The sequence below is a fragment of the Odocoileus virginianus genome, chromosome 23 (genome assembly GCF_023699985.2).
Source record: "Odocoileus virginianus isolate 20LAN1187 ecotype Illinois chromosome 23, Ovbor_1.2, whole genome shotgun sequence".
Lineage (NCBI taxonomy): Eukaryota > Metazoa > Chordata > Mammalia > Artiodactyla > Cervidae > Odocoileus > Odocoileus virginianus.
The window spans coordinates 6518733-6535350 of NC_069696.1; the positions used below are offsets into that span (position 1 = coordinate 6518733).

General features: G+C 52.4%; 2 protein-coding genes across 3 annotated transcripts; both read left to right on the top strand.

Moving 5' to 3' along the window:
• Positions 1-7155: 7155 nt before the first annotated feature.
• Positions 7156-9484, top strand: H1-0 (H1.0 linker histone). Its single transcript, XM_020896430.2, has one exon. The coding sequence runs from the start codon at positions 7273-7275 to the stop codon at positions 8161-8163; it is 891 nt and encodes a 296-aa protein (XP_020752089.2). The 5' UTR covers positions 7156-7272; the 3' UTR covers positions 8164-9484.
• Positions 9485-9963: 479 nt separating this feature from the next.
• Positions 9964-16618, top strand: GCAT (glycine C-acetyltransferase). 2 transcript variants are annotated; one of them, XM_020896495.2, is made up of 9 exons: positions 9967-10217; positions 11676-11806; positions 13302-13403; positions 13847-13993; positions 14576-14730; positions 14867-14949; positions 15125-15296; positions 15900-16021; positions 16299-16618. In XM_020896495.2, exons 1-9 carry the CDS (start codon positions 10022-10024, stop codon positions 16448-16450), a joined length of 1260 nt encoding a protein of 419 aa, XP_020752154.1. In that variant the 5' UTR covers positions 9967-10021; the 3' UTR covers positions 16451-16618. The 2 variants fall into 2 exon arrangements, with proteins under 2 accessions (XP_070309405.1, XP_020752154.1); XM_070453304.1 differs by lacking the exons at positions 15900-16021; positions 16299-16618 and adding an exon at positions 15570-15893 and having other exon boundaries at positions 9964-10217.

Here is a 16618-nt window from a genome sequence, read left to right on the forward strand (position 1 = left end):
GCAGACCCCTTTGGACAGGTTCCTTTCCCATCTGTCAGAGGAAGTGACAATGACAGAAAAAGGTCCAAAGGCACTGTTGTTGTTCAGTCGCTAAGTCGTGTCCGACCTTTTGTGACCCCATGGACTGTAGCATGCCCAGACTTCCCTGTCCTTCACTATCTCCCAGAGTTTCCTCAAACTCATGTCCATTGAGTCAGTGATGCCATCCAACATCTCATCCTCTGTCACATTACTACCTATCAACAGAGCAGATAGCCCTCAACACAATGCTGGGCACACAGTAATAGCTCTATAGTTGTGAACTATTACTATATCCCTGGATGAAGTGTCCTATTTTATAAAAATTAGATCCCCACACAAATTTTTCTCAGTCTGCTTTTCTGAATCGGTGTACTATAGACACCTCCCAAGTCTGCACGTACAGCCTCCTCTCCTGTGGAAGTTCCCAAAGGATGGTGCCCATGCAGGAGATTAAACTGTTTCTAAGAATCAAAACCCTCAGTCTTTGCCTTGGTGACTTCTTTCTGCTTTAAATCTTAGGAAATTAGTTAAAGTTTAATTCAGCTAGATTAGTTAAAGTTTAACGGTGAAGCTATCACCTGCATTTTCATTCCTTTGTCCTGGTAGTGTGTGTTTATCTTTCTGTCCATCATTTGGCTCTCAAGTTACATAGGATTTCAATCATTTTCCTAACTTGGGAGAAGTGGGTGAGAGGTCAGCTTCCAAGGCATGAGGTTGTAAAGGATGAGAAGGGACCAGGAGAGCCGCCAGCGAGGGTGGGAATGGGGATGCCCTTGAGGAAGGGTCCTGGTATCAGACTTCCAGTCATCAGCATCTCTGGTTCCACCACCATCCTTGCTTCTGCTCCAGAACTCGGGACTCTTTCTGGTTGCTTCCTCACCTCCAACAGGGAACCCTTCAGGGAGTCCTGTGGACTTGTCCTCCTTAATATTTCTCACATTTGACCCTTTTTCCCACCTCCACTGTCACTTCTCACATCTAGCTCGCTGAGATGGCCCCTAACGGTCTCACCACCTTCATCCCGCCATTCCCCAAATCAGCCAAACTGTAGCCAAATCAGCCAACTGAAGCAGTTGCCTCCACCTGGTAAAACTAAGGCTGCGCAAATGGCAACATTATCTGGAAAGTAAGAGACTGGAAACAACCTAAATATCCAACCCAAACAGTAGTATATTAATTTCCAAAGGCTGCTGAAACAAATTGTCTCAAATTTGGTGGCTTGAAACAACTAAATTTATTACCTTACAGTTTTAGAGGTCAGAAGGTCAAATAAGGTCTCACTGAGCTAAAATCAGGCTGTCAGCAGGTGTGTGTTCTTTCTGGAGGCTGTAGGGGAATATCTGGATTCTGCCTTTTCCACCTTCAAGAGGCAGCCCGCCTCTTGGCTGTGGGCTCTTTCCATCTTAAAAGCCCACAATGGTCAGTTCTTTCATGATACCATCTCTCTGGTTCTTACTCTTCAGCCTCGCTCTTTCTCCCCTTAAGGAGCTTTGTTACATTGGAGTCCCTCTGGATAATCCAGGGTAATTCTCCATCTCAAGGTTGGCAAACTTTACTCCATCTGCAAACTTGCCATGTGACAGAACAGCACAGATTCTAGGGAAGAGGATGTGGACAGGCCTGGGAGCCATTTATCACAAGCAGCATGAAGCGAAACTGCAGCTTCTTCCTACAGGGGAACATACCACTTTCTGGGATGGATTCACTGTGAAGCTGCCTCAATGAAAGTTCTCTCCCTGCACAAGCCCCTTGTACGGCCGTGAGAGGGATCCTAGCAAAGTGGGTCAAACAGTGCCTCAGAAAAAATGTATTTCTGGATTTTATGACCTTTGTGATATTTACCGGGTTTTTAAAAAAAAAATTTAGGATTTGTTATGAGTTCTTTTCTCACTCTAAATATAAATTCACTTGTTACCTAATATTCTATTACAGTTTTGTGTTTTTTTAAAATGACTCTAAAAATTGTATAAATATCAGGTCCTACACAATCAGTATGTGCTCTGACCACTAAGTTACAGCTGCCTGCACCAATGGGATGACTCTCAAAAATACACTGAATAAAAGAAACAAGTCATAGGAAAAAATACTCATTATATGATTCCATTTGTCTATGGTCCAAAAACAGGCGAAACTAAGTTATACAGTAGTGTATGGGGTTAAGTACACATATGGGGAAACCATAAAGAAAGAACCACAAGAGAATTGCTTACAGAATTTCAGGATAAATGTCACAGAGACGTGATCAGGGAGAGCAATAAACAGGGTTTCCAATGGACTGATGATGTTCCTTATGTTAACTTGAGCAAAAGAAACGGTGGTCTCCATATTGGTTTTAGAACTGAATATACATTGCATACTGTCTTGCATGGGTGATGTATGTCATGATTTAAATTTTTTATTTTAAAATAACTGGGTTAATTATTTTAAGAAACAAAATTTTAAGCTTAAAATTCTGCAGCAGCTTCTGACTGCACTCAAAGCAAAATCTACACCTGTTGCCGGGGCTTAAAGCCCCATGTGCTCCAGCCGGCTCTTCAACCTGAGGACATCTCCCGTCACACTCCCCATCCTGTCCCCATCTAACCACATGGCCTCCCCTGGGGCTTGATCTACAAAAGCCCACCTGTGACCTCCTTCCCAGGTCCTGGTACTCAGCCTTATCTACGCTTGACACAATCACAGTTTGCAATGATATCAGTGCCATCTCCCCAGTGGCCTCTGAGTCCAGTATGACCAAACCAAGTCTGTTTTGTTCCCACCTGGCCAAAGTAGAGGGTCTTTAAATGGGAGAAAAGGAAGGTAGAAGATCTCTCTCCCTAAACTCCAGACTCAGGTTCTTCTATTTACCCGCCTTCTCAGCATTTCTACTCACACATCTGGGAGGCATTTCAAACCTAACCCAGTCAGAACTCTGAAACCCTCAGCCTTTCCTGCCTCACTTAATGACAACTCCATCTTTGCTTATTCAAGCCAAAATCCACAGTGCCCTCCTGGGACCTGACCACTTTCCATCCCCTCCACTGCTGCCCTATGGACCAAACTGCCATGATCTTTCACCTAGATTACTGCAACAGACTCCCTACCCTGCTTCTGTCCTTGCCCTCTGAAGCTTTTCCACACAGCTGCAACAGGTGACTGGTTGGCTACTGCCTGGGTCCCATCATGTCCCTCCTCTGCTCAAAACTCTCCAGTGGCTCCCATCTCCCTCAGATTAAAAGCCAAAGTCCCTACAATGGTATCCCAAACTATGTGACCTGTGCCTCCTTTGTTTCCCAGACCTTTTTTTAAAAAAAACCTCATCTCCCCTTAGTGTCCTTCTTAATTCAGCCACCCTGTACATTCCTGCCACAGAGCCTTTGCACTGGCTATTCCCTCTGCTTGAAAGATTCTTCCTCCAAGAATAAAAATGGCTCCCTTTCTCACCTCCTTTGAATCTGCTCACATGTCCATTTCTTAATGAGTCCTTCTCTGACCAGCCTATTTAAAACTGCAAACATTCTTCTCTCAGCACTCTTAACTCCCCCTTCCCTGCTCTATTTTTTTTTTTAATTACCGAACTGGGTCTTCGTTGTGGCACATGGTCTTCTCACATAGCACAAGGGCTTCTCTTCTTGCGGAGCACCTGCTCCAGTGGTCCCAGGCTCAGAAGTTGCTGCACCTGGGATTCGCTGCCCCACAACATGTGGGACGTTAGTACCCCAACCAGGGAGAGACTGAACTTGTTTCGGCCAGATTGGAAGGTGAATTGTTAGCCACTGGACCACCTGGGGAGTCCCCCTGCTCTAATTTTTGTCTTTGCAGTCATGGCTGTCCGACATACCATACAACGGACTTCTTTGCTTACCTAGCTTCTCCACTAGAAAGTAGTTCCACAAGAGCAGAGATCTCTTGTTCACAGCCGTACCCCAGGGCCTGGCACATACCAAATAATACCTTAGTTTTCCAAAGACCAGAATGAGTTCACATCTGGAGCGGGAAAGTCATTGGCTTGAGAGTCTGTCACCCGTCACCCTCTTGGTTCACCCACCTTGGACAAATCATTTAGCCATCACAGACCTCCTCTCTGAAAAATGATGTTATGTATGACTTGAATGTACTCAGTAAACTTTGAGGCACATTCACCCAGGCATATTAGTAAAAACAAGACCCCGGCATTCTAGCTCGATTTACCCTTTTCCATACAGGATTTCATTTCACCTCCACACCAACCCCAGAGGTAGGTAGAGCCCCATTATGATAAGTGAAAACACCAAGGGCTTTTTTTGACAACCGAAAAACTGCAGGGAGGTCTTGGCCCCTCCCTAAATGAATGGACAGGCGAGGTCTGACCCCCTCCCCACGCTTGGGGCGGCCCCGCAGTTCCGAGGCTCGGGAGGTCCCCGGCGGGTGGCAGTGCGGGGCTGCCACCCGGGGACTACATTTCCCAGGAGGAATTGCCGGCAGCTCGGCGGCTCCCGAGTTTTTAAAGGGCTCGCGTTAAATGAGGCGGAGGGAGTTCCGCCTTCTGGCGGCCAGTAAACGACTCGAAGCTTGGTGGAGACCCGAGTGTACCCTGCCAGGGTAGGCGGGGGGGACCGGGTCGCGGTCTAGAAGACCCCCAGACTCTGCAGTGTCTGCGAGGCGAGGTGAGCCCAAGCCAATCTGGAGGCAGCCTGTTCTGTTCGTGCCCACCTCGGTCTCGGACTCTATGCCCAACTCCGAGGAAACCCCTGCTAACCACCCCCCCCCCCCCGCCCCACCTTCCTATCCAGTTCTCCCTTACAAGGGGAGGGGCAGAGAATCTCGGCGCCTGCAGGGAGAAAGGCTATCTACCGGCGGCAAAGCTCCCGAGACCCCAAGTGACACCTCCCTCCATTTCTGGCTGCAGGACCAGGAGAGAATTTACTGGTTGCTGGGATGGGCGGGGATTCGAGATGTGAGAACTACAAAGTGAAGTGAAGGCCTGGGGGCGTGGGGAGCTGAGCCTCACAAAGCGCCTCCGCGTCCATCCTTCCTACTCCCGTGACCTTCACCGTAAAATGGGAGTGATGGGCGGGGGCGGGGGCGGGGGTGGGGAGAGTGATGGCGTTACCTGCTTCCCCAGGCAGGAGGTGCGAAGGATCAAGAAACGGGTGGAGAGCGCTGTGCAAATAAAATTATTTCATCATGGTGCCATTGAATTCATTCAGGCCTTATTTTGAGACACACGGGGACCTGGGATGGGGGGATGACATGTCTATAGGATCGCTGGGTGAAACAACATCTCGGACCTGTGGCTGTCACGTGGATGCCTATTTTCCCAATCTAGATCTTAGTGGGAACCGGAAGAACTGTCTTTGACAATAACCAAAGCAAACCCATCAGAATGTTGTGTTTTCAAGCCAGGAGACTTCGAGGTAATTGACAATATCCAAATAAGAAGGTTGAGCTTTTGAACTAACCTGGCCCTTCCTGGTTTCTCTTCCTCATCTGTGCCACCAAGATAAGCCCCGGAGAAGGTATCCCATACCGATACAGTCTCAAGACTCCCCCTCCCCGTTCCCAATCATTTGGATTAATCCAGCCCTTGGTGTGTGTGTGTGAGGGGGGGAACCCATTAATTTCCCTGTCCTCAGAGACTCCCAAGTCCAGTAGGAGCCTCCCCCCCCCACACACACACCCCTCCCAATAGCGACCAGTTTCCCCTATCTTCCCCCATCTAAACCCTCCAACCCTTCCCCGTCTACAGCTGGTGTCTGCAAACACCTCCTGGACCTTACTACCCAGATACCTTCATCATTTTGACTAGCTATAAATCCCCACCACCAGGGTATTGTTTAAGCTAAGAGTGACAGCTTATTTGCTTGCAGAATAAAAGCGGGTTGTTGCGGGAGGGGGCTCAGAGAGGGAGCATTACAATCTCAACCTAGGACCCCTGCCAAGAGGGACCCTGCATGTGAATATTGGACGTCTATGGCAGACAAGAGGTCCCAGGAACGCTGCGCCTCTGACCACTAAAGCCCCTCTGAGCCCCCGAAGCTTCCCACAGACGGTGGTGCCCCTTGTTTTCCTTATCTGTAACCTGCCAAGCAGCAAGGGGAAAGATACATACATTTTAACAAAGACATCGCATCTTCCGAGCAAAATGGAGGTGGTCCCGGCCAGGGCTCCCTGAACAACTCACACTTTCTGAAGATGACTCAGGACTCAAGCAATATGACCCTCTCCTCGACCTCCCCGCCAGAGCCCCGTTTTCCCAAACTCCCAAAGCTCTCAGGGCTTCTCATCCCAGGGGTCCCCAAGACAGTCTTTGATTAGAGCCTTCCGAGCAGCGCCTTCATTGTGGACCTCCCTGCGCATCTTCTTCAAGGAGTCCTGGGAGGGGGACTAGACCCCCAGGCTGGGTCCTAGGAGTGGGGGCAGCAAGCTCTGTCTCTGACACCCCCAAACTCCTAGGCTGAGGAAGGACTATAAATGAATTCCCAGGTAGGATACATGGAGGATGGGGGGGGGGGTCTTTGAGGAGAGGAGGAGATCTGGGAGACCCCTCTTCATTCCCTTAGGAACTCAGGCAGCATTCGGGGTTCGGCCTCAGGAGAGATCCTCGATGCAGATGTCGGGGGCGCGCTGGGGGAGCTAACAGAGAGGAGGGGGAAGGGGCAAAGTTTGAAAGTGCCCTTCCAACTCTTCCAGGGAAAGTTTACTTCGGGGTCCCATGGACTGAGAGATGGTAGAGGTGCGGGGGGCCCGGTGGCAGGATGACCCCCGAGAGGTAACCAGACCCCGGGGGAGCGACCCCTCCCCCCTGTCCCAGCTCGGCCCGGCTGGGAGTCGCCCGTCTCGGGGCCGCGTGTGTTAGTTGGGGCCGCTTTCGGGCCGCTCTGCTGGGCTGGGGGGTCCCGCGGCGGGCCGGGAGTGGGGTCTCCGGTAGCCCCAGGGGGGAGCTTTCCTACGGGGGTTTTCAAGCAGCGGGACTCCCAGGCCCCGCAGAGCCAGCCCCCCGCAAAGGGGAAATGTGCCGGCGCGCCACCGGTCCTCAGCGCTGTTTGGGGCGCGTGGCGGGCGCGGGGGGCGGCGGCCGAGGGAGCTGGACGCCTGGCGGAGGAGCTCAGAGAACCAGGCAGCGGCCCGGAGCGGCGGCGGGGAGCAGGAAGGCCCGGGCCGGGAGGAAAGGTCGGATTTGCTCGGCGGAAGAAACACAGATGGCGGCGGCGCGGCGCCATTCCGGGCCGGGAACAGGCAGCCAGCAGCCCTGTCCTCACCGCGGTCCGCCCGCCGCGGCTAAATACCCGGATGCGCCGCCCGAGCGCCAGACGCGGAGCTGGGAAAAGGGAGGCAGAAGGGAGGCAGAAGAGGAGGAGGCGGAGGCAGAGCCGGCAGCCGAGACCGACCGAGCGACAGACCGGCGGGGCTGGGCCACGCAGACACGGCCCAGTGAGTCCTCCCCGCGACCCGAGCCGGCCACCGAGAGTCGGCCTCTGGACTGGCCTGGGAGCCAGAGGCTCCAGAGCAGATCCCGAATCAGGCTTTCCTCGGCTTCCGACGAGGGCTGGCCCTTTGGAAGGTGCTGTCTTCAACAGCAGGACCAGGCAGGCCACCATGACCGAGAACTCCACGTCCACCCCTGCGGCCAAGCCCAAGCGGGCCAAGGCCTCCAAGAAGTCCACAGACCACCCCAAGTATTCAGACATGATCGTGGCTGCCATCCAGGCAGAGAAGAACCGCGCTGGTTCCTCGCGCCAGTCCATCCAGAAGTACATCAAGAGCCACTACAAGGTGGGTGAGAACGCGGACTCCCAGATAAAGTTGTCCATCAAGCGCTTGGTCACCACTGGAGTCCTCAAGCAGACCAAAGGGGTGGGTGCCTCGGGGTCTTTCCGCCTGGCCAAGAGCGATGAGCCTAAAAGGTCCGTGGCCTTCAAGAAGACGAAGAAGGAAGTCAAGAAGGTGGCTACGCCAAAGAAGGCAGCCAAGCCCAAGAAGGCTGCCTCCAAAGCCCCAAGCAAGAAGCCCAAAGCCACCCCAGTCAAGAAGGCCAAGAAGAAGCCGGCTGCCACGCCCAAGAAAACCAAAAAACCTAAGACTGTCAAAGCCAAGCCAGTCAAGGCATCCAAGCCTAAGAAGGCCAAACCAGTGAAGCCCAAAGCCAAGTCCAGTGCCAAGAGGACCGGCAAGAAGAAGTGACAATGAGGCTTTTCTTGTGGACACTCCTGCCTATTTTCTGTAAATACTTTCTCCTTCTCTCTTGGTCTCATCTGCCATCCTTTGCCCCTTTCCCTTCTGACTTTGTAAAGAGACAGAATTTGTATTTCTCAGAAATTAGGGAATAATTCATTTTTCCTTAACCAACCATGCAAGGACAGCAACAACAAATATCTCTGTAATGATGAGAATGTACTTATATTTTATTTGTTACTAATCTGCTTGTGGGTTTGGGAATTTGGGTGGGTTTGTGTGTTTTCTTTAGTTGGGTGGTTGGTTCATTCTGAAGGTAAAAGTCGGTGGGGCTGGGGGGAGGAATGGGCAAGGTAGTTTGTTGGGGCTAGGTGACAGTGAGCCCAGGAACTGAAAGATTTGTAGGAGTTCCTCAGAGACCATCAAGCTTTAAGTTGAGCACTCCTTGTGAGAGTTTCAGAACCTTGGTGGGGAGTAGAGAGGGTTGGCAGCAGATGGACGGCAAAGGAGGTAGATGGGGGTGGGGGAAAACCCTCTCTTGGCTGTCTGACACCTTCCCGTGGTGAGAGTGGGACTTCCAAACCCAGTTTCCTTCTCACTTCTGTTTGTCCGCGTGGCCTCTCTATTGTCCTAGGGAACGAGAGGGAGGGTTAAAGTGACAGCTGGTCCTAGAAACTGGAGCTTTTCAGTCAGCTAGAAACTAGCCACTGGGGGTTTCTGTGGATTCAGAAAGTCTCTTGTTAAATGGGAGTAGAAACTTGGGAAGGGTGAGGAGTGTCAGCCAAGGGCCTCAGTGTGCTCCTGTTGAAACTTGGGTTTTTCCACACAATTGTATTGTTTCCTAGGAGGACCTTTTTCCTTTCACCCCTTATTTTTGGTTCCTCTTGTACAAGAGGTGGCTTTGCTTGGCAGTCTAGTGGGGCTTCGGCCCTACCACTCACCACTTAAAAACCTCCTGACCTCTTTACTTTTTTTAGACGTAGTGGTAGACGGGGGAGGAGGGGAGGGCGGGGAGTGGACAGTAAGACATACTGCAGTCGACTTTGAGTTGCTAAGTAGTTTTACAGAGCTAGGTCTGGTGTGTGTGTGTGTGTGTGTGTGTGTGTGTGTGTGTGTGTGTGTACATACCTAGGGCTAGTACTTAACGTTTCACACCCGGGAGCTGGGAGAAAAAACCCTGTACAGTCTTTCCTTTTTTTTAAATAGGCGCGCTTGCGCTTTTCCCACCCCCCTCGCCCCTTTTTATTTTTAAATAAGTGTTCCTTGTGCCTGGAAGAATTTGCTGTCTTTGTATTTTCAAACTTTAAAATAAAATGTAAAAAAGGAAAAAGTCTGAGCGGTGTGTTTTTCCATACTTCTAAAACTGAAGGAGAATGCGGAGCAATATGGTGGGCGAAACCTGGGGGCGTTTGCACCTAAGCACTAGGGAGAGTTCCAAGAGCTCGACAGAACCCAGGAAACTTAGGGCCGGAGCATATGGAACGTGCCTCAGCCTGCTTCTAGGCGCCCGCGTCCAGAGGGCGTCCCTACCTTCCGGGAGATGCGTGTGTAGGGAGGGCATGGGAATGGGGTGGGGGGGGGTCTGGTCTGGTGGGTCTGGCCCTGATGTGTCTTCCAAACCCCGTCGCCGCCTCTCCCCCAACAGGGACAGCTCCAGTCTCAACTTACAGACAAGTCACTCCACTTTCGTCCTCTGCTGATCCCTCCAGGTCCCGCCCTCCTATTCCTAGGTCCGCCTCCCTTGCCCTAGAGCGGAGCCCTTCTCACTTCGATTGGCTGCCGGGGCCCTGCCCCCGCACGTGATGACGCCGCAGCCTTGGTGCGCAAGGACCTGAGCGGGCAGTCTAGCTCGGGCGAGGTGGGCAAAATGTGGGCTGGCCGCGTCTTACATGCTGCGCTTTCCGGGGCCTCCCGCGGCCGCCGGGCGCAGTCGGCGCTGGCTCAGTTGCGTGGCATCCTGAAGGAGGAGCTGGAAAGCATCCGTAGAGCTGGCACCTGGAAGAGCGAGCGGGTCATCACGTCCAGTCAGGGGCCGCACATCCACGTGGACGGCGCCCCGGGAGGTAACTACCCGCTCCTGGGAATCGCCAGACCTTGCCGGGTGTTCGGGGGGCCGTCCTGAGGGTTTCTCTGAAATGGAGATCCTGGAGGCAGTGAGCGGGCCGGAACACGGGCACACGTAGCCGCTGCTGGACCGTTTCCCATCTGTCAGGCCGACTTGCCTTTTCCCACAGTTAATTCTAACTTGATTAGACCTGTTCCCCCAGAAGAAGGTAATTTGCCCTTTGAGCACCTTTTTGATTTAGAGGCCAGGGCTCGATCCGAGATCCAGCCTGTGAGAACCTAAGGAAGAAAGCGAGACAGCCAGTTGGCTCCCACCATACGGATTTAAGAAAGGGTGATGGGAAGGCAGCAGCAAGAAATCCCACATTTCTAGAGCTGCTGCTTTGTTCAGATTTCTGCTCATCGCTGCGCCTGCACTCCTGCAAATCTCAAAACATGGGCATGACTGGTCCCATTTACAAACGAAGAGAAGCTGATGCTCATAGATTTGAAGTGCCTTGCCCATAAACCCCCAGCTAGCTGCGGGAAGAGCTGGGCTTTTAGGGTAGGTCTTCTGGTATATTGGAGCAGGAAGGTCACCTAACTGTCCATAGAGACCAACTTTCTGGCCACAATCACTATTTGAGCAAGGGGCTTGAGGGCTGCCCCACAAGTCATACTGTGAACTGGCCCACCAGGCCTCCCTGGTTTCTGTCTCATCTGTGGTCACTGCTCATCTTGTCTGTGCCAGAACCCAGGTGGGTGCTGGTTACCAATAGGCCTCCAAACCTGCCTTCTGCCCAGGAAATAGGCCTGGAATACTTGGTGCTGTTGTGCTTATTTGTAAAACAGAGGTCTCTCTCCTCCTCCAGGGAACCTTGGAGCAGATCAAACAGTGGGAAATTAGGAGACCCAGGTTCCCATCCTGTTTTGCCTCTCCCAAACTGAGTAAACCTTGCCCTCTTGGAGCCTTAGTTTCCTTCCTGGGTCAGCTGTGTCCACTTTGGGCTTTAAAATGCAAGGGTCAAGGTCTCAGAGAGGCCACCCTCCTGGGCATACAGTTCTGTACCAGGCAGGAAAGTCAACTGTGTGGAGTTTGGAGACCATTGTAGGGCTCTGTGATGCCCTCTTCTTTTACCCAGGAAAGAGCCAAGGGCCGGATGAGGGGTTACTGGTTGTCTTCAGAGATCGAAGAAGCCAGAGAGGAAGGGCTGTGGGTGAATGTGATCCAAACCTTCTCCTTCTCCAAAGTGCTCTTCTGGGAGTCCATTTCTGCCCCTCCCTCTCCTGTAACTGTTGAATTCTGTGCCTCCTAGGGGATCCCTGCTCCCCAGCCTGGCCTCTGCCCCAGAACAGATCATATTGTATGGTTGTTGCCTCTTCAAGGGTGACTCCAGGTTCATTTCCTCTCTTGAGTCCCCAGGGCCTGGCCCTGATTGTCCTGAGTTCCTGTGTCTATCCCCTGTCCTCCATCTCAGGAATTATTAACTTCTGTGCCAACAACTACCTGGGCCTGAGCAGCCACCCTGAGGTCATCCAGGCAGGTCTGCAGACCTTAAAGGAGTTTGGAGCTGGCCTTAGTTCTGTCCGTTTCATCTGTGGCACCCAGGTACACCGAGGGCGTGGCCCGGGCTGGGGCCAGGGAGGACGGGGTGGTTGGGCACTGACTTCAGATGTCTGCTTCTGCAGTCAGCAGGGCTGGTTTAGGCAACTCAGCTCATCCGAGAACTCTGGGCCCATGCTTAGCCCCAGTGCTGTTCACTGGAAAAACTGGGTTCAAGCTTCTGCTTTGCTGTGAAGCCTTGGGCAAGAAATTTAACCTCTCAGAGTATCCATTTCCCCACCCACAGAACAGAGCTTCTTACCTGTTCCTCTTCAAGAAAGGAAGAATAGAAGGCAGGGATTGAAATAGAGGTTTCTGGAGATATTCTGCCTGAGTTTGGTTTCTAGTACCACCATTTATTGGTTCTGTTACCATGGGCAAGTGTCTTAACTTGTCTGAGCATCAATGCCTTCATTAGTAAAGTGGGAATAATAATACTTAATAAGATTACCCCAAATTAAAGAGTTAATAGTGAGCTGGCAAAAAAAGTTCATTGAAGTTTTTCCGTAACATCGTTCAGAAAACCCTGAATGAACTTTCTGGCCAGCCCAATACATGTAAAAATGCTGAGAACAAGGCCTGGCACACAGCAGTGCTCAATAAATGTTGCTTAATAATTTTATTTTGTATATGCTACAAAATGAACTCTTTATACATGAAACTTACAGTGCTTACTATGTTTCATGTGCTATTTTAAGAATATTGCAAATTACTTCTTAATGCAGATAATAATCCCAAGTTCTAAGTGTTATTCTTGTCCCTGTTCTAGAGATGAGGACACTGAGGCCCCGAGAAGTTAATTGACTTGCCCAGAGGACACAGCCTATTGTGGTGGAACTTGAACCCCTATGGCCTTGCTCAAGAGTCAGTGCTTCTGAGTCCTTGTGATTATTATTACTTGTCCTCTCAGAAAGGTGAAGGTGAAATGAATGGAAATTTTGACTTCCAACCAGGGCAGGTTAGACTGGACAGCTTCCAAATCTAACAAGTGGAGGCCCAAATGAACCTAGAGTTACTTATGTAATCCTCCTTTTTGCCATTAAACAACAGGAAAAGGCACTTAGGGACTTACATCATGATCCAGTGGTTAAGACTCTGTGCTCCCACTGCAAGGGGCACAGATTTGATCTTTGATCCCTGGTCAGGGAACTAAGATCCTGCATGCTGTGTGGTGTGGTTGAAAAATAAATAAATAAAAGGAAAATACAGAAAAAAGAAATTAGAAAAAAAGGGTACTCAGTTTAATAGAGAAAATATCTTCCTTTGCCATTAGCATCCATAATTCTACCATCAGACCCCCATTGTAAAATGAAAACCCAACCAGGAAGAGGGGCACCTAGTGGGCCCCTAATGCTTCAGATTCCTGTGTTAGCTCTGGGTGAACCCTTGTGGTGCAAAAAGAAGGGGGAGGATCTGTTTGTGGCCCTCTAAGCCTCTGTCCCCAGGACTTGTCCCATGTGGCCCCAAAGACATTGATATGTGTTTCACTCCTTTACTTCAGAGCATCCACAAAGATCTAGAAGCAAAGATAGCCCGCTTCCACCAACGGGAGGATGCCATCCTCTATCCCAGCTGTTTTGATGCCAACACCGGCCTCTTTGAGGTGTGTGACACCACGGGTGGGAGTTGGTGAGGCCTGCCAGGCTGTGCAGGGCTTGGGAGTGTGCAGTTCGGAGCACTTGGCAGGACACCAGGGCCGTGTCTAGAGGCTCCAGTGGGCCAGCATGTCTCCAGGAGGAATCCTGGGGCTTACATGGAGGCCAGCTTCCAGGGCATTTGGGAGGTAACCTACATCAGCTGGAAGGCTGAGGGTGTTAGGGCCAGGCATTCACCAAACATGTTCTCACCTGCTTTTGCTAGAGCAGGGTCTCTGATTCAGCCCAGTCCTGGAACCCCTGGGGATCAAGATAGAGTCAGGGGCTCCTCGCCTCCCTGCCCAGAAGAATGCCCTGGTTGGCATGAAATACTGATTCAGGGGGATTCAGGAGGGAGGGAGAACCCCATGGTGGTTGGGTGAAGGCTCTACTTCTGACTGCCTTCCACCAGGCCCTGCTGACCTCGGAGGACGCAGTCCTGTCGGATGAGTTGAACCACGCCTCCATCATTGACGGCATCCGTCTGTGCAAGGCCCACAAATACCGCTACCGCCACCTGGATATGGCTGATCTGGAAGCCAAGCTGCAGGAGGCCCAGGTGCAGCAGGGTCTCACGCATCCAGGGCCAAGGTTTTATTCTCAGCCTCCCCTGCAAACTGCCCCCTTCCCCAGTGAAGCAAAAGAGGCTTGCAGAAGCCATTTCCTCACGCACAGGCAAATAGCCTGAAAGTTCTAAACAGCCAAGATCTGAACCCAGATCCTCAGACGCAACATGACTTGGCAACTAAACAACAACAATCTTAGACCCAAAACTTTATCCCATGGCACAATGCTGTTTTGAGTTCGAGGAAGCACCTTATGTGTGGCAGGCGCCTGCCCAGCATCAGAGTGGGATAAGCTTATGGACAGAACTGACCCCACCCCACCCTGCCCTCTGGAGAGAAGACTGGGAGCATTCTCACTGCCCAGTGGCTAAGCATGTCTCCAGACTGCCCTGGAGGAGATGGGGAAGGCCCAGAGGAGGGAGAGGATGTGTCAGCCTCAGCATGAGGTTACATGTGTGCTCATCTCTGTTCTGGGCATGGGCAGAGTGAGCCTTTAGAGCGCCAAGCAGCACAGAAAGGGAGTGACTTGGTCCAACTCGTGATACCAGCCACTGCCTTCCGTATCTTCTCTGTAGAAGCATCGGCTGCGCCTTGTGGCCACTGATGGGGCCTTTTCCATGGATGGTGACATCGCACCCCTGCAGGAAATCTGCCGCCTTGCCTCTCAATACGGTGCCTTGGTCTTTGTGGACGAAAGCCACGCCACTGGCTTCCTGGGGCCCACAGGACGGTGGGAGCACACAGCCCCTGAGGCCTTGGGTTGGACTCATCAGGGTGGGTGGGAAACAACAAGGCTAGCCCCTATGCCCAACCCATGAGTCTGGGTGCTCAGGTGGCCATGGTGGTAGTGGCAGCTTCCCTTGCAGGGGCACAGATGAGCTGCTGGGCGTGATGGACCAAGTCACCATCATCAACTCCACACTGGGGAAGGCACTGGGTGGAGCATCAGGTGCCTGCTGGCTTGGGCCCCTGGGCTCCCTTTATCTGCACGCACGGCCCTGGGGGGGTCTTGAGGGAGGTGGGAAGGGGAGACCTGGGGCTGCAGGGAAGAAGACAGCATGGACTGTCCTCTGAGGAGGGCCATGGGGTAAGCTCTGGCTCCTTGTGCTCACCCTTGTTCTCAGGGGGCTACACGACCGGGCCTGGGGCCCTGGTGTCCCTGCTACGGCAGCGGGCCCGGCCCTACCTCTTCTCCAACAGTCTGCCACCTGCTTCTGTCGGCTGTGCCTCCAAGGCCCTGGACCTGCTCATGGAGAGCAATGCCATCGTCCAGTCTATGGCGGCCAAGACCCTGCGGTGCGGTCCTGGGCAGGGTGGGGCCAGCTGGGGCGAGGGAGCTAGTGAGGGTCTGCCCTGTGTGCCTGCACAGGCCCATAACTCCCTGCCTTTGCATCCTGCCTCTGCCCACCTCTGTGTCCCCAGCGGGTTGCACTGGAACTTGGCTCTCTTAACCAGGGGCTACCTGCTTGCCCTCACCCTCTTCTCTCTGTCTTTTTCTCCCATTTCTTGGTACATTTCATGTATGTTTATTTTTTTTATTTTTTGGCCCTACTGCCTGTGGGATCTTAGCTCCCCAACCAAGGATCGAACCCACGCCCCCTGCATTGGAAGTATGGAGTATTAATCACTGGACTCCCAGGGAAGTCTCCCCGGTGCATTTCTTTGCAAATAATGCTGCATTCCCCCTTCTTGTACAGTCCTGTCTTTCCGCCTCCCTAACTGGTCTTCCTGTTCCTCTGCCTCTTTCCCCATCTGCCTCTCTGGGTCAGCATCTCTGTCTTTGTTGGTCCCTCCTGCAGACTTGGTCACAAGCCTTGGGTCACATCCATGTCCATCAGGAGTGGATGTGGTTACTCCACAGTCTCCCAATTCCCAGTAACACCCATCTCATGCCCACAGATTCCGCAGTCAGATGGAAGCTGCTGGCTTCACCATCTCAGGAGCCAATCACCCCATCTGCCCTGTGATGCTGGGTGATGCTCGGCTGGCCTTAAACATAGCAGATGACATGCTTAAGAGAGGTAAGGAGGCGGGGCTTGAGATGTGGCTGTGGGTCCTAAAAGAAAAGGAGGGAACCCTTAGACTGTGAATATCCCCTTTTCCCCCCGCCCTACTACCCTTCTTAGATCAGATGTCTGTCCAAGCTTGAAAAACCTAGGCCATGAGGCAGTCCTAGGTTTGAGAGACCTTTGGCCACTCCCTTGCCCTCTGTAGCCCCTAGAAAAGAGCTATCTGTCATGCCCCCCAGAACCTGCCTGGCTCTGGTGAGCCCCAACTTGACCCTCTCTACCCTCGCAGGCATCTTTGTCATTGGGTTCAGTTACCCTGTGGTCCCCAAGGACAAGGCCCGGATCCGAGTCCAGATCTCAGCAGTGCACAGCGAGGAGGACATTGACCGCTGCGTGGAGGCCTTCGTGGAGGTGGGGCGACTGCATGGGGCACTGCCTTGAGTTCTGGGTAGTGACCAGCAGAGCCGAGGTCCCCCTCCCAACACAGTGAAAAGGGGGGCCTCTGATCAGCCCAGGCCAGAGGCTCTGAGCTCTGTCATTCCTGGCGCCAGGCTGGCAGGAGGCCTGTGCTTGCGGGTGTGAGGTTAAAACAACAGTGTGGCAATCGGC

Excerpts from the sequence above, each read along its gene's own strand:
- H1-0 (XM_020896430.2), top strand. The coding sequence starts at position 7,273 with ATGCGCCGCCCGAGCGCCAGACGCGGAGCTGGGAAAAGGGAGGCAGAA.
- GCAT (XM_020896495.2), top strand. The coding sequence starts at position 10,022 with ATGTGGGCTGGCCGCGTCTTACATGCTGCGCTTTCCGGGGCCTCCCGC. Across the intron at positions 14,731-14,866 it reads TTCCTGGGGCCCACAGGACG|GGGCACAGATGAGCTGCTGG; the intron begins GTGGGAGCACAC and ends CTTCCCTTGCAG. Across the intron at positions 15,297-15,899 it reads ATGGCGGCCAAGACCCTGCG|ATTCCGCAGTCAGATGGAAG; the intron begins GTGCGGTCCTGG and ends TCATGCCCACAG.